This window comes from Choloepus didactylus, chromosome 13 (genome assembly GCF_015220235.1).
Source record: "Choloepus didactylus isolate mChoDid1 chromosome 13, mChoDid1.pri, whole genome shotgun sequence".
Classification (NCBI taxonomy): domain Eukaryota; kingdom Metazoa; phylum Chordata; class Mammalia; order Pilosa; family Megalonychidae; genus Choloepus; species Choloepus didactylus.
In genome coordinates, this window is record NC_051319.1 from 10,280,541 (window position 1) to 10,297,251 (window position 16,711).

Below are 16,711 nucleotides of genomic sequence, written 5' to 3' on the forward strand. Positions count from 1 at the left end.
TATTAGAATAAAAAAAGTTAAAAAAAATTCCATGGGACTGTAAAACACCATGAATGCTGAGGTAAACCATGGAGCATAATTAACGATACATTTATAAAAGTGTGCTTTCATCTAAACTTTGAGATGCTGATCCCCTAGCGTATGTTGTCACAAACATTGGGACTGGTGGTTTGATGTGCTGAGCCCTTGAGCATGGGACCTTGCCCTTATGAAGCTCATTACCACAAAGGAGAGTCTAAAGTTGTATGTAATGGTGCCTAAGAGTCTCCCCGAGTACCTCTTTGTTGCTCAGATGTGGCCCTCTCTCTCTCTAACTGAGCCATCTCGACAGGTGAACTCGCTGCCCTCCCCCCTACGTGGGACCCGACTCCCAGGGGTGTAAATCTCCCTGGCAACGCAGAGTATGACTCCCGGGGATGAATGTAGACCCGGCATCGTGGGACTGAGAGTATCTTCTTGACCAAAAGGGGGATGCAAAATGAGACAAAATGGTTTCAGTGGCTGAGAGATTCCAAATGGAGTCGAGAGGTCACTCTGGTTGGACATTCTTATGCACTATATAGATAACACCTCTTAGGCTTTAATGTATTGGAATAGCTAGAAGTAAATACCTGACACTACCAAACTCCAACCCAGCAGCCTGGACTCCTGAAGACAATTATATAATAATGTAGATTACAAGGGGTGACAGTGTGATTTTGAGGACCTTGTGGATCACACCCCCTTTATCTAGTGTATGGATGAATGGAGGAATGGGGATAAAAACTAAAGGACAAATGGGGTGGGATGGGGGGATGATTTGGGTGTTTTTTTTTTCACTTTTATTTTTTATTCTTGTTCTGGTTCTTTCTGATGTAAGGAAAATGTTCAGAGATAGATTGTGGTGATGAACGCATAACTATGTTATCATACTGTGGACAGTGGATTGCATATCATGGATGATTGTATGATGTGTGAATGTATTTCAATAAAACTGAATTAAAAAAAAAAAAAAAAAAAAAAAGTGTGCTTTCATCAATTGTGACAAATGTACCACACTAATCCAAGGAGTTAATAATAGGGTGGTGAATGGGAACTCTGTATTTTATGCATGATTTTTCTGTAAATTCACAACTTCTCTAATAAAAAGAATACATAGAATTAGTATTTGGCACACCATGCCCTAGCAGTTAATCCATCACTCGTAGGTTACTGGGGCAGGAAGCAGACGGTTCATGCCACTTAAGGACATCCCCCCAAGAAACCTTGCCAAGAAAACTTGAATGTCTGATGCTTTTAGATGGGAAGATGCTTACATTGAATCTGTTATTCAATGGGTGAGACTTATCTGGTTTCTGTGATCCTTTATTAAAGTAATCTCTTTACAATAAACAGGAACTCCAAAACTGGAACCAATATTAGCTCTTCAAAGTTCTTTGGATTATAATCCATCTTGGGTCAAGCTAACCCCAGATCAGTCCTCTTCTCAAATGTGCCAAGCTCATCTCTAATGTCTGTGTGGGGATGGGGAAAGCAGAGATGCTACTAAAGGAAACCAGGTCTCACTGCCAAAAACAGAGCTATTTTAATAGCAATCTGTTGTACAGTCATTTCTAAGATCCTCTTTTGAATAAAACTTTGGTGATTTAAGAAATCAAAGATTTTCCATAGTAAGAATTCTTGCTGACCATAGGCTCAGGAGGCATATACACAGGTCAGGCTCTGTAAGGACAGGTGTTTGTGAGATCAGTGGTAAAACATCATCAATAGAATCACCTTAAAACAAAAAGCATTAGGATAGTTCGATACCTTTTGTACACATCTTGAGACACAGGCAGAGATCATAGTTGTGGAGGTACCAGGACGAACTACTAGTGAATGTAAAGTAATTGCCACATCCTGAATTGGGGATCCAAGCAATGGTCCTAGGCAAGGGAAAAAAAATTGCATTGTATTAGGACTTCAATACGCAGTGAGGCATAATGGAGAAATGATAGGAAAGAAATGGGGAGAAAACACCAATAGTGAAGTGAGAATAAAGACTGAAATAATCCATAATATGAGGAGTGATTAAACAGTTAAGTATGATAGTAATGTTTATTTATTTATTTATTTATTTATTTATTTATTTTTGAGTACCTTACCTTGGAGGCATGCACTGTGAATTCCATTTTCAAGAGCCTCTTGTGAGGCCTGCAAAAGGTCTTCACTAATATTCTCAGCATACTTGATAACCGGCATAACAGATGATATTTCAAGTGGCCTTGCTTCTAGTTCTATAGTCACAAAATGCCGTTTGTCTCCTAAAGTTCTATCTAAGGTATCTGTAATCAAACAAATTGAATACAGTACCTCAGAGATTTTGTTCTAAAAGTGTCAGTGTTCTACAATTGGTGAAATTACAACCAACCAGTTCAAGATCTCATAGAGGATACAATGGGAAAAAATATTAACAATGGCATTAGCATAAGAAATCAGAGTAAACAGAAATTCTACCAAGAAACCACCTGCTTCCATGTTTATCATTGTTCAAAAACTGCTCTGAATTACCTGTTAATGTGTTGAGGCAAGCTGATCACACCAGCTTTATGATATACAGATTATATTTTAAAGTTTTTGAAAAACCTCTTATTTGATTGAAATTCTTTTAATTACAAATTTTCAAAGAAGTAATAAATAGTAAAAAATTTAAAGAGTACAAAGGATATCAATGAGAATTTAAAAGTTTACTAATGGAAATGTCTTTTTTAAGACTGAAAACAGTATCCATTAGCTAATAACCAAGAGCTGTTACCAACTGCTAATATTTTACTAAAACAAAACTATGCAGTATTTACATGAGTGACCATGTAAAGCAGTGACTCATGGCCTAAATTCAAAACTAAGAATTATAGTCTAAATTCTCCTTCATAATTCCTTTTATAGCTAACTTTTATATTATGAACTCTTTTATACTAAAAAAATATGCATAAGCTAAAAATAAAATGAATATCCTTGAAACCTAATAGATTACTAGTACCTAAAAGACTTTTGGCTATCATATTGTCTTTTTAAATCATTCTTTGATTTTCTTTAGAAAACGTATAATATGCATGTATCTCTAAACAATATAGTTTACCTATGCTTCATTTTGAATTTGTTATTATACTGTATGAATCCCTGCAACTTGCCTTTTTTTTGCTTCACTTTTGTAAGTCTTCTGGGTTGTGTGTTGATGTAATACATTGCCTTTCGCTGCAATAAAGTATTCCAATGTATGAGCACAATACATTTACCCATTCTTCTGTGTACAAATATTTGAGTTGGCTTTTTCCTATTAACAGTTTTTTTCCTTTTAAAATATTATGAAAATTCTTATACTTCTCTCTCGAAGCACGTGTAGGAATTTCTCTAGGGCATATATCTGAGAGTGGAATTGCTGATTTGTAAGGTGCACACATGTTCAATTTCGTAAGAAAGTTGCCAAATTATATATAATTATAATTATATAACCATTACAGTGGTAATATAACTTATATTCACACTAGAAGTTTGTAAGTTTTCTTTGTTCCATATCTCAGCAACACCTGGTATTGTCAGATTTTAATTTTGCCAATTTGGTAGGTGTAAAATGATATCCCTTGTACTTTTAATTGCTATGTCCTTAATCATTATTGAGATTGAGAATCTTTTAAAATGCTAACTCTTTTGGGTATCCTCCCGTGAAATATCTGTTCACTCTCTTTTGCTTACTTTTCCACTAGGTTGTTTGTTATATACTTACTGATTTTTAGAAGTTTTTATATATTCTGGATTCTAATCTTTCGTTAGTTTTATGTGATGCAAATATCTTCTTCTAGTTTTGAGCATGTCTTTTTGCTGTTATAGAGTATTCTAAAGAACAAATTCTTAATTTTAACATCAAATTTAGCAATCTTTTAATTTATGTTTTTAACTTCTATTTAAATCCTACCCTATCATGGTTAGTGAGACAATTCTGTATTTTCTTCTAAAAATGTCAGTTTTGCCTTTCATATTTAAGTCAGACTTTTTGTGTATATGTATCTATAGGCATTTCCTTCATATTTCTGTGCTCCAAGTGAAGTTTTGCAACTTATTTTCATACTCTTTAAAGCAGTTTTATTATTTTAACATATACAATCCATCTAGTCTACAATCAATGGTTCATGGCAATATCACATAGTTGTGGGTTCATCACCACAATCAATTTTAGAACATTTGCATTACTCAAAAAACAAACAAAAAACAAAAAAGCTGATCACATCCCACACCCTGTATCCGCCCCCCCTCACCCCATTATTGACTCCTAGCACTGGTGTTGTACATTTGTTATTGTTGCTGAAAGAGTATTAAAATATTACTGTTAACCACAGTCCCTAGTTTGCAGCAGGTGCATTTTTTCTATATATCTTGTAACAGAGTCGTATATTTGTTCTAGTAACGCCAAGAACATTTTTATATTTACACTACTAATCACAATCATCGCCTACCACAGGGGGTTCACTGTGTCATACTGTCCCATGTTTTGTCCTCTAACTTTCTTTCTACTGATATACTCGACTCTAAATCTCCTCTTTCAACCACAATCACACATAATTCAGTGCTGTTAATTACACTCACCAAATTGTGCTATCATCACCTCTATCCATTTCCAAACATTTAAATTCAACCTATTTAAAAATTCTACACATTAAGTATTTACTTCCAATTCTCTACCCTCATTCTATTTCCCGGTAACCTATATTCTAGATTTTTATTTTATATGAGTTTCCTTAGTAAAATATGCTTATACTAGTGAGATAATATCATAATTGTCCTTTTGCTTCTGACTTATTTCACTCAATATAATGTCCTCAAAATTTATTCATGTGGTTGCAATGCTTCAGGACTTCATTCCTTCTTACTGTTGAATAATATTCCATCATATGTATATACCACATTTTTTAATCCATTTATCAGTCAGTTGACAGAAACTTGGGTTCTTTCCATCTTTTGGAAATTGTGAATATTGCCTCTATGGATACCGGTGTGCAAAAGTCTGTTTGAGGCCCTGCTTTCAGTTCTTCTGAGTATATACCTAGTGACAGGACTGCTGAATCATATGGTAGTTCTATACTTAGCTTCCTGAGGAAATGCCAAATTGTCTTCCACAGCAGCTGCACCATTCTACATTCCTACCACCAGTGAATGAGTGCTCCTATTTTTCCACATCCTCTCCAACACTTTTTTCTTTTTTTAACAGCCGTTCTAGTAGGTATGAAATGATATCTTGCTGTGGTTTTGATATGCATTTCTGTGACAGTTAGTAATACTGAGCATCTTTTCATGTTTTCATCTTTTTAGGCACTTGTATATCCTATTTGGAGATATGCCTATTTCTCACTTTAAAACTGAGTTGTCTGTCTTTTTTATTGTTGAGTTGCAAGTTTTCTTTATTTATTCTGGATATTAAGCCCTTTGGCTATGTGGTTTCCAAATATTTTCTCCTGGTGAGAAGCTACCTTTTTGACAGTCCTTTGATGCACAAAAGTATTCAGTCTTGAGGAGGTCCCATTTATCTGTTTTTTCTTCTGTTGCTTGTGCTTTGGATGTCAAGTCTGAGAAACCTCCATCTCCCACAAGATCTTGGAGATGATTCCCTTCACTTTCTTCTAGGAGTTTTATGGCCTTGTCTCTTATAGTTAGGCCATTGATCCTATTTGAGTTAATTTTTGGATAAGATGTGAGAAAGGGGTCCTCTCCCATTCTTTCGGATATCGATATCCAATTCCAGAAGCAACATTGTGGAAAGACTGTTCTGTCCCAGTTGAGTGGACTTAGCTTCCTTGTCGAAAATCAATTGAACATAAATACGTGGTTCTATTTCTGAACTCTCAATTCCGTTCCATTGATCAACATGTCTATCTTTAGGCTAGTACCATGCTGTTTTGACCACTATAGCTTTGTAATAAGCTTTGAAGTCAGGCAGTATGAGTTTTTCAACTTCGTTCATCTTTTCAACATGTTTTTTGCTATTCAGGACCTGCTGCCCTACCAAATAAATTTGATAATTGGCTTTCCCATTTCTGCAAAGTAGGCCATTGGAATTTTGATTGAGATTGCACTGAATCTGTAAATCAGTTTGGATAGAACTCACATTTTAACTATATTTAATCTTCTAATCCATGAACAAAGAATATCCTTCCATTTATTTAGATCTTTGTTGATTTCTTTTATGAATGTTTTGTAATTTTCTGAATACAGACCCTTTACATTCTTGGTTAAATTTATACCTATATATTTGATTCTTTTAGTTGCAAATGGAACTTTTTTCCTCCTAAGAATGTTCATTACTAGTGTATAGAAACACTGATTTGTGCCTGTTGATCTTGTACCCCGCGCCACTTTGCTGAACTCATTTATTAGCTCTACCAGCTTTGTTGTACATTTTTCAGGACATTCATGTCATCTGAAAAATAGTGAAAGTTTTACTTCTTCCTTTTTGCTATTTAGATGCCTCCTCTTTTTCTTGCCTAACTACTCTAGCTAGCACTTCTAACACAATGTTGAATAAGAGGAGTGACAATGGACATCTTGTCTTTTTCCCGATCTTAAAGGGAAAACTTTTAGTCTTTCATTCACCATTGAGTATGATGTTACCTGTGGGTTCTTCATATATGTTCTTTACCATGTTGAGGAAGTTTCCTTCTAGTCCTATCTTTCAAAGTGTTTTTATTAAGAAAGGATGCTGGCTTTTGTCAAATGCTTTTTCTGCGTAAATTGATACAATCACTTTTTTCCCACTTCGATTTGTTAATATGGTATATGATACTGATTGATTTTCTCGTTTTGAACCACTCTTGCATACCTGGAATAAAACCCACATGATCATGGGGTATGATTCTTTAATGTGCTGTTGGATTTCATTTGCAGGTATTTTTTTGAGGATTTTTGCGCCTATATTCATTAGAGAGACTGATCTGTAATTTTCTTCTTTTGTAGTATCTTTCTCTGTCTTTGGTTTTAGGGTGATGTTAGCTTCATAGAAAGAGTTAGGTAGTGTCCTCTCCTCTTCAATCTTTCTGAAGAATCTGAGCAAGACTGGTTTTAGTCCTTCCTGGAATCATAGGGAAATTCACCTGTGAAGCCAAATGGTCCTGGACTTTTCTTTGTTGGGAGGTTTTTGATGACTAATTCAAAATCTTTCCTTGTGATTGGCTTGTTGAGGTCTTCTATTTCTTATGTGGCAGTGGAGGTTGTTCACATGTTTCTAGAAGTTTTCATTTCATCTAAGTTGTCAAATCTGTTGGCATACAGACATTCATAGTAAACTGTTTATTATTTCATGGGGTCAGTAGTAATGACCCCCTTTCATTTCAGATTTTAATTTATTTGCATCTTCTCTCTTTTTTCTTTGTCTATCTAGCTAAGGGTTTGTCAATTTTATTGTTCTTCTCAAGGAACCAACTTTTGGTTTTATTGATTCTATTGCTTTCTTGCTCTCAATTTCATTTATCTCCACTCTAATCTCTATTTCTTTCACTCTACTTGCTTTGGGAATAGTTTGCTGTTCTTCTAGTTCCTCCAGGTTTGTAGTTAGTTCTTTCATTTTAGTTCTTACTTTTTAAAATATAGTTGTTTAGGGCTATAAATTTCCCTGGCAGCACTGTCTTCACTGCATCCCATAAGTTTTGATATACTGCTTTCTCTTTTTCATTCATCTCAAGATATTTACTAATTTGTCTTGCCATTTCTTTTTTGACTCAATGATTAAGAGTATGTTGTTCAGTCTGGGAAAATGGAGTAGGTGAGGAGGAATGGGCTTCTTCTCCATAAAAGTTACTAGAAAGGGGCTGGAGAACACCAGGGACCGCAGTTGCAGGGTGTGACCAGCCACAGAGGGTCCCGCGCAGTATGAGGGGGTGACACCAACTAAAACAGAAGAGAGACGGCAGCCTGAGGGACACGGTGAGTTTGTTCCCCTTAGGACCACCTCCCGTGCCAGGAGTAGCGAGATCGCTGCCAGGCAAGAAGTGAGCAGTGGCATTGCATGCCCATGCACCTACCTTGGCAGTTAGCTGAGGAAGTCGTCCTCCACAGCCAGAAAACAGGGAACTCCTGTGAGGGAACCTGGTGAGCAGTGTTTGCTCTTCCCCCCACAGAAGTCCAGGGGTTTACAACAGTGAGAAGCAAGGAAGGGAGAGGCGCCATACTGACAATCAAGAGTCCCTCCCACAACCCAGAGACTCGCAGGTAGACAGCAGGCAAGATGAGGACAGGCAGGGCCCATGTTCCATCTCTGGGGTGTCCTTGAGTGGACTCCATGCCTACCAGCTCAGGGCCCATGTCACAGCCCCAGGACAGGCAGTCCCCAGTGTACATGGAGATCCAGTGCACGGATGGGCACCTCACCTGGCTTGGATTCCGCCCATTGCACAGGAGGAGTTCAGGGAAGACATACTTGAGAGCGCCACCTGCTGGTAGGATTGGGAAACTGCATTCCAGCAAGCTATAGTTTTACCAAATTCTATATAAATACTCAAATAATCCTGCATTTCCCAAAATAACCCTAGCAAGACAAGCAAATGCCCCAAAGCCAACAGAAAATCATAAAGCACTTGAAGAATCTACAAGATATGGATAAGCCAAATGAATGAATGAAAAAGCCAGGAGAGACACAAAATTTGGAGCAATTAATTAAAGAAGTACAAACAAATCTCCAAAACAACTTCAACGAGATGGCTAAAGATAAAGGAAATCAAGAAGACTCTACAAGAGCATAAAGAAGAAGAATTTGAAGGGGTAAATAAAAAATAGCAGAACTTATGGAAATGAAAGACACTATGGATCAAATTAAAAACATACTAAGACATAAAAGCAGATTTGAAGAGGCAGAAGAAAGGATTAATTGAATGAGAGCACACAAAAGAACAAACGGGATAAAAAAATTGAAAAATTTGAACATGAAGCAAACAAACAGAAGGATCATTGGTGTCCCAGAAGGAGAAAAGAGTTTGGTTAAAGCGCTAGGAAGAGTGTTTCAAGACATAGTTGAGGAAAACATCCCAAACCTTCTAAATGACATAAACATGCAAATCAAAGATGCCCAACCAACTCCAAATAGAATAAATCCAAATGAACCTACTTTGAGACATATACTGATTAGATTGTCAAATGCTGATGAGAAGAAGAAACTTCTAAAAACAGCAAGAGAAAAGCAATTCACCATATACAAGGGAAACAGCATAAGACTAAATACTGACTACTCAGTGGGTACCATGGAGGCGAGAAGGCAGTGATAAAACATATTTAAGATTCTGAGAGAGAAAAATTGCCAGCCAAGAATTCTTTATCCAGCAAAGCTCTCCTTCAAAATTGTGGGAGAATTTAAAATTTTCACAAACAAATGCTGAGAGAATTTGTTAACAAAAGACATACCCTGCAAGAAATACTAAAGGGAACTCTATCAGCTGAAATAAAAAGAAAGGAGAGAGAGGTCTGGAGAAGAACACAGAACTGAAGAGTATCAGTAACGGTAACTTAAAGGAAAAAAATTCATTACCCTCCCCCATGACACAGGACAGGGCCCCCCAGATGAATGAGTCTTCCTGGCAACATGGGATGTGGAATGAGCCTGACCCTGGCATCTAGGGATTGAGAATGCCTTTTTAACCAAAAGGGAGAAAAGAAAGGCAACAAAATAAGGTTTCATTGGCTAAAAGAATTCAAATAGAGTGAAGAGGCTGTCCTGAAGGTTATTCCTATGCAAGCTTCACCTAGATATGCCAAATGACCACACTATGATAAGCCCAAGTCAACAGTAGACCCGAAAACCTTAAGAATATCCAGATCCCTATTTGAGACTCTATAAAAGTTTCACTCACTACGTTTACTCTTCAGAAACTTAAATTCTTCAGAGAACTCCTATGCCAGTTAAGTCCCCAAACCCAGAGGCAATAGCCTCTTCAAGATCAACTAGATGTATCCCCTTTTCTCATAAAGTTGACACCCCTTTTTAATATAAAGAACTTAGGGTGGTCACTGCCTAGACATCCCTGAAGATTGGAAAGTGATTAAACTAGAGGAAGGAGTAGCAACAGACAAGATGGAATTTAACAAAGGATTATGAATGCTGAATCTTTATATAATTTTCTTTTTCTTAGTTGCTGGTGTATTAGAATAGCTAGAAGGAAAGAAATGAAATGGTAGAACTGAAACACACAGTATCCTCTGAAATTTGTTCTATAGTTACTTGTTAAACTGTAATTTGAAAGCTATCACCTTTTTGTATATATGTTATATTTCACAATAAGGAAATAATTGAAACTATGGTACTATAACTCATAACAACTTTGGAAATTTCCTATATAACTACTTAATGTAGCATACTTTGAAAGATATTACTTTTTGTATGTATGGTATATTTCACAATAAGGAAATAACTGAAACTGTGGAACTGTAACATAATATTCTTTGAAATTGTTCTCTAACTACTTGTTAAATTTCACTTGGAAAGATGACTTCTATGTATATATATTCTATAATAAAAAATATGATAAAAAAGTGCATTGTTCAACCTCAATATATTTCTCAATATTCCTGTCCTCCACATGTTACTTTCTTCCGGCTTCATTCCATTATGATCAGACAAAGTGCTTTGTATTATTTCAGTTTTCTTAAATTTACTGAGACTAGTTTTTTCACCCAACATGTGGTCTATCCCAGAAAATGATCCATGGACAGTCGAGAAGAATGTATATCCTGGTATTTTGGGGAGTAATGCTCTTAAATGTCTGTTAGGTCTAGTCCATTTATCATGCTACTCAAGTTCTTTGTTTCTTATTGATCCTCTGTCTAGATGTTCTATATATTGATGAGAGTGGTGTGTTGAAGCCTCCAACTGTTATTGCAGAGACGTCTATTTCTCCTTTCAGTTCTGCCAGTGTTTGCCTCAAGCATTTTGGTGCATATATATTTTTCATTGTTATTTCTTCTTGGTGGAGTGCCCCTCTTATAACATTTTTCCATTTAATGTCTATTTTATCTGATATTAGTATAGCTACTCCAGCTCTTTTTTGGTTATTGTTTGCATGGAATATCTTTTTCCAATCTTTTACTTTCAACCTATTTGTATCCTTAGGTCTAAGGTTGAGCCTCTTGCAGACAGCATATAAATGGATCATATTTTTTTTTTCTATTCTGCCAATCTGTGTCTTTTGACTGGAGAGTTCAGTCCATTAACATTTAGTGTTTTTACTGTAAAGGCAGTACTTACTTCAACAATTTTATCCTTTGGCTTTTTTATGTCAGAACTTACTTTTGTCTTTTTATTCTTTCAGTTACTCTTACTGATAATCATCATTTCTACACTCTACTCCAAGCCTCTCTCCTGTCTTTTTCTTTCAACTTGCCAGAACTCCCTTTATTGTTTCTTGTAGGGCAGGTCTCATGTTGACAAACTTTCTCAGTTTCTGTTTATCTGTGAATAGTGTAAATTCTCCCTCATTTTTGAAGGACAGTTTTGCCAGATATAGAACTTTTTACTTAAGAAAAGCAAATCAAATTGAAACTATTATACATATAAACATCATGAATTCTTGTATTTTGGAATAGAAATATAAAAACTACACTTTCTCAAGAATAACCACCAGCACAGGATTACCATATTTATTAAACAGTGAAACTAATCTGCCATTCACTTTATACAGTAAACATAACACATTGATTAAAATTCTTATACATTCTAGTAGTAAGGATTAGGATGAGCCATCCACTTCAGTGGCTTGCTCTATCCCATGACCACTGAAAAATACACTTGCTTGATGAGTGGCTCATCCAGCAGATGTTACAGGTGGTAATGGAATAGATTTTTCTGTGTTTTTAACAAAAGCATCCTAAAAAACAAAAAACAAACAAAAAAACTGTTTCCTCTGATGGAAGACACTAGTGACTATGAATACTGCTTTAAGCATCTAAACCAACAGATCCAGAAAACATACCATGGAAAGAGAGAAGACAAACAAAATATAGCAAGTCCTAAATGTTTTACTTTTTACCTGTAGCATGAACTGAGTTCAAGATGGTCTCTCTATATGCCACCTGGAGAGGCCCTAGATAGGTCTCCAGTCCATATTCCCTCTTTATTCGATCATGAATAATCTCAATATGTAATTCCCCCATACCACATAGGATAGTCTGGTTAAAAGAGGAAGTAAAACAAAGATTAGGAAAAAGTTACATTATCACAAAATACTATATAAACGTATGATGTCAGTATACATTTAAGTTATTTTTTATTAATTACAAACTGAGTTTCTTTTCCCTTTTGTTTTGTGCTCCTATATCTAAATACTGTTTTTCGTTTTTCTGATTGGAATAATAAGCCAATTAGAAGTGAATTACTTGTATGATTGTCATACTTCAATAAAAAGTTTAAAAAATGAATTATTTGGGGAAAAAAGCAAGTTATAGAATATTACAAATAGAATGGCTGTGTGTGTATATATATACAAATACATTATATGCATACATACATTGTACATTATATATGTATTAATGTATATAATGTATAATGTTAATGTATATAATGTATATATTCTATATATACACGTATTTATATACATATATTTGGAAAAAATCTGGAAGGCTAGTCACTAAGTTTTCACAGTGGCTACTTGTATAGGAAGAGACAGACACGGGGACATTAATTCTTTACTTTATAGTTGTTTGGTGTGGTTTTTTTTTTAACAACAGGTATTAAAATTTTTTAATCAAAGATTTCTAAAAAAAAAGTGTTTAGAAGTACTGCTATTGTAGCCTTCAGGTTCAATTAAACTAAATTACTACCTTATTTGTCTGGCATTTTTGGAAAATAAAGCATCTCATATTTTCCAGATTAATTAAATTATATTAACCCTTTTAAAGATAAAACTAATTTTTAAAGGAATTGTTTTCAAAATGTTATATAAACTTTTTCCCCCAAGAGACATTACCACTTAATTTTAATTAAAATAAACAGTTCAGATGCAGAAAAGGACCAGAAAAGTGATGAACACAAACTTATGAAAAACGACCTTTATATAAAAGAAAAAAAAAACAGAGCAGCAGAAGTCCCCAAAAGGAGCAGACTGTATTACTGCACTTGGATGAAATATGTTTGTTATGGTAGCATAATACTCAGATCACAGGTCACATAAGACAAGGAGAGGGGACAAACACAGAGGAGGAATTTCCATGCAGTATTTATCTGAATTCCAAACACTCCTGTAGTCTCAAAAATAATCAGCATCTTCAAAACGTTCAATAAGAACGCTTTACAAAAACAACTGCAGTGTCTTCAACACATTTTAGTTGCACACATGCACTTTGCTCCAGACCATGTTCATGCCCAATATATTAGCTCCACCTCTCATAAAGGAACAATACTGTGGCTATAGTTTACCCTTTTGTTCCAGGTTTGCTAATGCTGCCAGAATGCAAAACACCAGAAATGGATTGGCTTTTATAAAGGGGGTTTGTTTGGTTACAAAGTTATAGTCTTAAGGCCATAAAGTGACCAAGGTAGGGCATCAACAATAGGGTACCTTCAATGAATGAAGGCCAATGGCATCCAGAAAACCTTTGTTAGCTGGGAAGGAACATGACTGGCATCTGCTCATTCCGGGTTGTGTTCCAGCTCCTCTCTCAGCTCCTGTGCATTCTTCAAAATATATCTCTTATGGCGTTTTTCCTCTCTTAGCTTCTCCAGAGCAAACTTTGGGCTAGCATAAGTCTGCTTTCAAGGGCCATCTCCAAAATGTCTCCCTCAATTGCTCTCCAAAATGTCACTCACAGCTGCTGCTCTGAGGTCCTTCTGTTTGTGAGCTTTTATAGGCCACAGAGAACTAATCAAGACCCACACTGAATGAGCGGGGTCACACCTCCCTGGAAATAATCTAGTCAAAGGTATTACCCACAGTTGGGTGGGTCACACTTCCATGGAAACAGCCTAATCCAAAGATTCCAACCTAATCAACACTAATACATCTGCCCCCACAATATTGCATTAAAGAATATGGCTTGTAGAGGGATGTAATATATCCAAACTAGCACACCTTTCAAAACAAGCACCCTTGATTTTGGTCATTTATTTCTGAACATGAGAAAAAGTTAAGAGTAGTACAAGTGATTCCTAGGCTGTTGCTAGAAAACAAAAAGTCCCCTGCCACATTCATGAAGGTCGCAATAAGTGTAGGTATAAGAAAAAGACTGTACACTTGTAGAAAAGATGAACTTCAGGCTTCTAGACAAATTACAATATTGATTTCTGACTTTACCCTTGAGAGTTATACAGAAAAATGTAAACCTGTGGACTTAGCTACCAAAAAGAAACCTTAGCATCCTAGGCCGAGGTATGATCTTAAAGTGTGGCCTGAGCTAGTTTTATTTTCAAGTGTTCTCCAAGTTTGTCCATGAACTCAAATGTATTCAAATAGAATGTTTCACATTGGGTAAACCTTTAATGCAAGCAGCCAAGTCCTTGGTCATGGAACCAGCCTCAAGGGTCTCAACACAGACTTCTTCCAATGCCTTTGCCAAGTAGCTATGCTCTTTGTTGTTAACAAGGTTAGCTCTGTGCGCTAACCCTCTGGTGCAGGCAAAAATGGAAGCGATGGGATTGGTGGATGTCTCCTTTCTGGTACATGGATAGTGACATGCCACAGTCCCATGAGTAGCCTCTGCTTCTACTCTCTTGCCATCTGGACAAACCAGCACACTGGTCATAATGCCAAGAGAGTCAAAAACTTGGGCCATGGAGTCCAACTTATGTCACCATCATGGTTTTTACAGGCCGAGATGAATCCTCCCTCTGATTTCACAGCTTGGGCCACCATGTCATTGTTGAACCTATGTTCATACCACATCTTCTGGGCTTCAAATTGGAATTTATACTTTTTGTCATATATCTACTGAAAGATTTTTTAAAATGCCCATTGTATTTCTTCAGAAAAGGGATTTTGGTGCTCAGATACAAAGGTCAACCCTTAGATAGAGCCATCTGAAAAGAACTGTATGCAAAATCTTCAATGGACTTGTCCTGACTGTACATCCTCATGGCATCACCACCACACTCTTCAAAGTTATGTACTAAGTATGTCACCTTCTGGGCTCTATCACTTGTGTACAGATCATCTCTACTTTGCAGGCCTGGAAACAACAAAATTTTAGCTCTAGATTGATCCCCATAAGCGTGGCAACTTATGACGGGTTTTACCCACCCATTCACAAATTGGTGGATATTTTTGCAGATAACAGTTTTCATGAAGATGGTGCCACCCAGAGTATTTCAGATAGTGCCATTTGGTGAGCTTCACATTTGTTTCAACTTGAACTCTTCAACCCTCTTCTCATCAGGGGTGACGGTAGCACACGTGACACCAACGTTATACTTCTTTTTAGCTTCTGCTGCATCCTTGTGACCTGGTCATTGGTGGCATCACAATTCTCTATGCCCAAATCATAGCTGTGTAGGTCCAACTCCACGTAGGGTAAAATGAGTTTTTCTTAAATCGTGTCATTCCATCTCCTTGCATCTCTACTACAGAACCATCATGGATTTTGGGGGACATTTTGACTTTGATAAGCTAAACCTCTACAGTGAAACACCTCCTAATCACACCCCAACACCACTCAATTTTACAGACTCAAGTGAAGCAGAAGTGCGGTGGTGCCACAGCCACTCACGCTCAAACTCAAGAGCACACACAGGCAATCCCAGTGAGGCACAAGCTGTTTGCTTGTCTCTGCAGAAACCCTAAAATGTTATAAAAACTGTACTGTCTTCCTAAAAAGAGGATGCAAAATGTAACAATCTTTTCTTGAAGAACCAAGAACCACCATTCTTCTAGGTGTTATATACTTTGAAACTCTATCTCCTCCCACATGGTTAGACTGCAATCTCACTCATTTCATGTGCATACCTGTCACTAAAAGTTCCTGCCCATCCTCCCTCTAGTATGCTTCTTCTATAAGTCTTTGTATGACAGCCTTAATGCTTTGTTTTGAAGTTGAACCTTATCTCAAATTTTCAGAAAAAAAACTGTTGAAAATGGAGGGTTGAAAATGTTAGAAAGCAGTTTATGTAGGTAAGGTATAATTATATTGAGGAATTAGGAGACTGTGTTTGTTTAACTTGACAGTAAACATAAATAATCAGAAATGAGGAAACCAAAAAAAGAGAAGAAAAAACATTTTTCTTTCAATTGGACAGCGCAATCAATGTTTTAGATATATGCACTTACACACACACACACACACACAAATGCTATTACCGAAAGGCTTCTGAGGTTAAGGAATAATATGCTTACTTGTCCAGAGTCAGGATCTAGCCTCACTTTCAAACTGGGATCTTCACGTTGAAGGCACTTCAATGCATGATCCAAATCTATGGTATAGACAATAACAGTTAGCGTCACATTTCATTTTTTAGATAACTCATTCAACAAATACCCAAGTGCCTTCTGTATTCCTTGTCCTTTCTAAATGCTGTGAATATAGCTAATAAGACTGACAAATTCCCTGCTCTTCTGAGCTTATGTTCTAGTGGCGAAAACAGATGAACAAGCAAATTTTGAAAGAGAAAATTTTGCAGTTATAAATATTTTGCAGAGAATAAAACAAGGTGATGTGATAGTACAGGAGGCTACCTGAGATTGGGTGACCCAGGAAGGCCTCTCAGGGATGAGTTAGGTAAAGACACAAAAAATAAATAAGG

General features: G+C 36.4%; 1 protein-coding gene and 1 pseudogene across 1 annotated transcript in view; both read right to left on the reverse strand.

Annotated features, from left to right (window-relative positions):
- The window catches only part of GFM2 (GTP dependent ribosome recycling factor mitochondrial 2), a 58,627-nt gene that overhangs the window by 7,580 nt on the left and 34,336 nt on the right, over positions 1–16,711 (reverse strand). Inside the window, 4 exon segments of the mRNA XM_037802062.1 lie at positions 1,789–1,904; positions 2,124–2,303; positions 12,015–12,153; positions 16,305–16,381. Of these exon segments, the coding sequence (XP_037657990.1) occupies positions 1,789–1,904; positions 2,124–2,303; positions 12,015–12,153; positions 16,305–16,381 (512 nt within the window).
- On the reverse strand, positions 14,294–15,566 carry LOC119508473 (annotated as a pseudogene).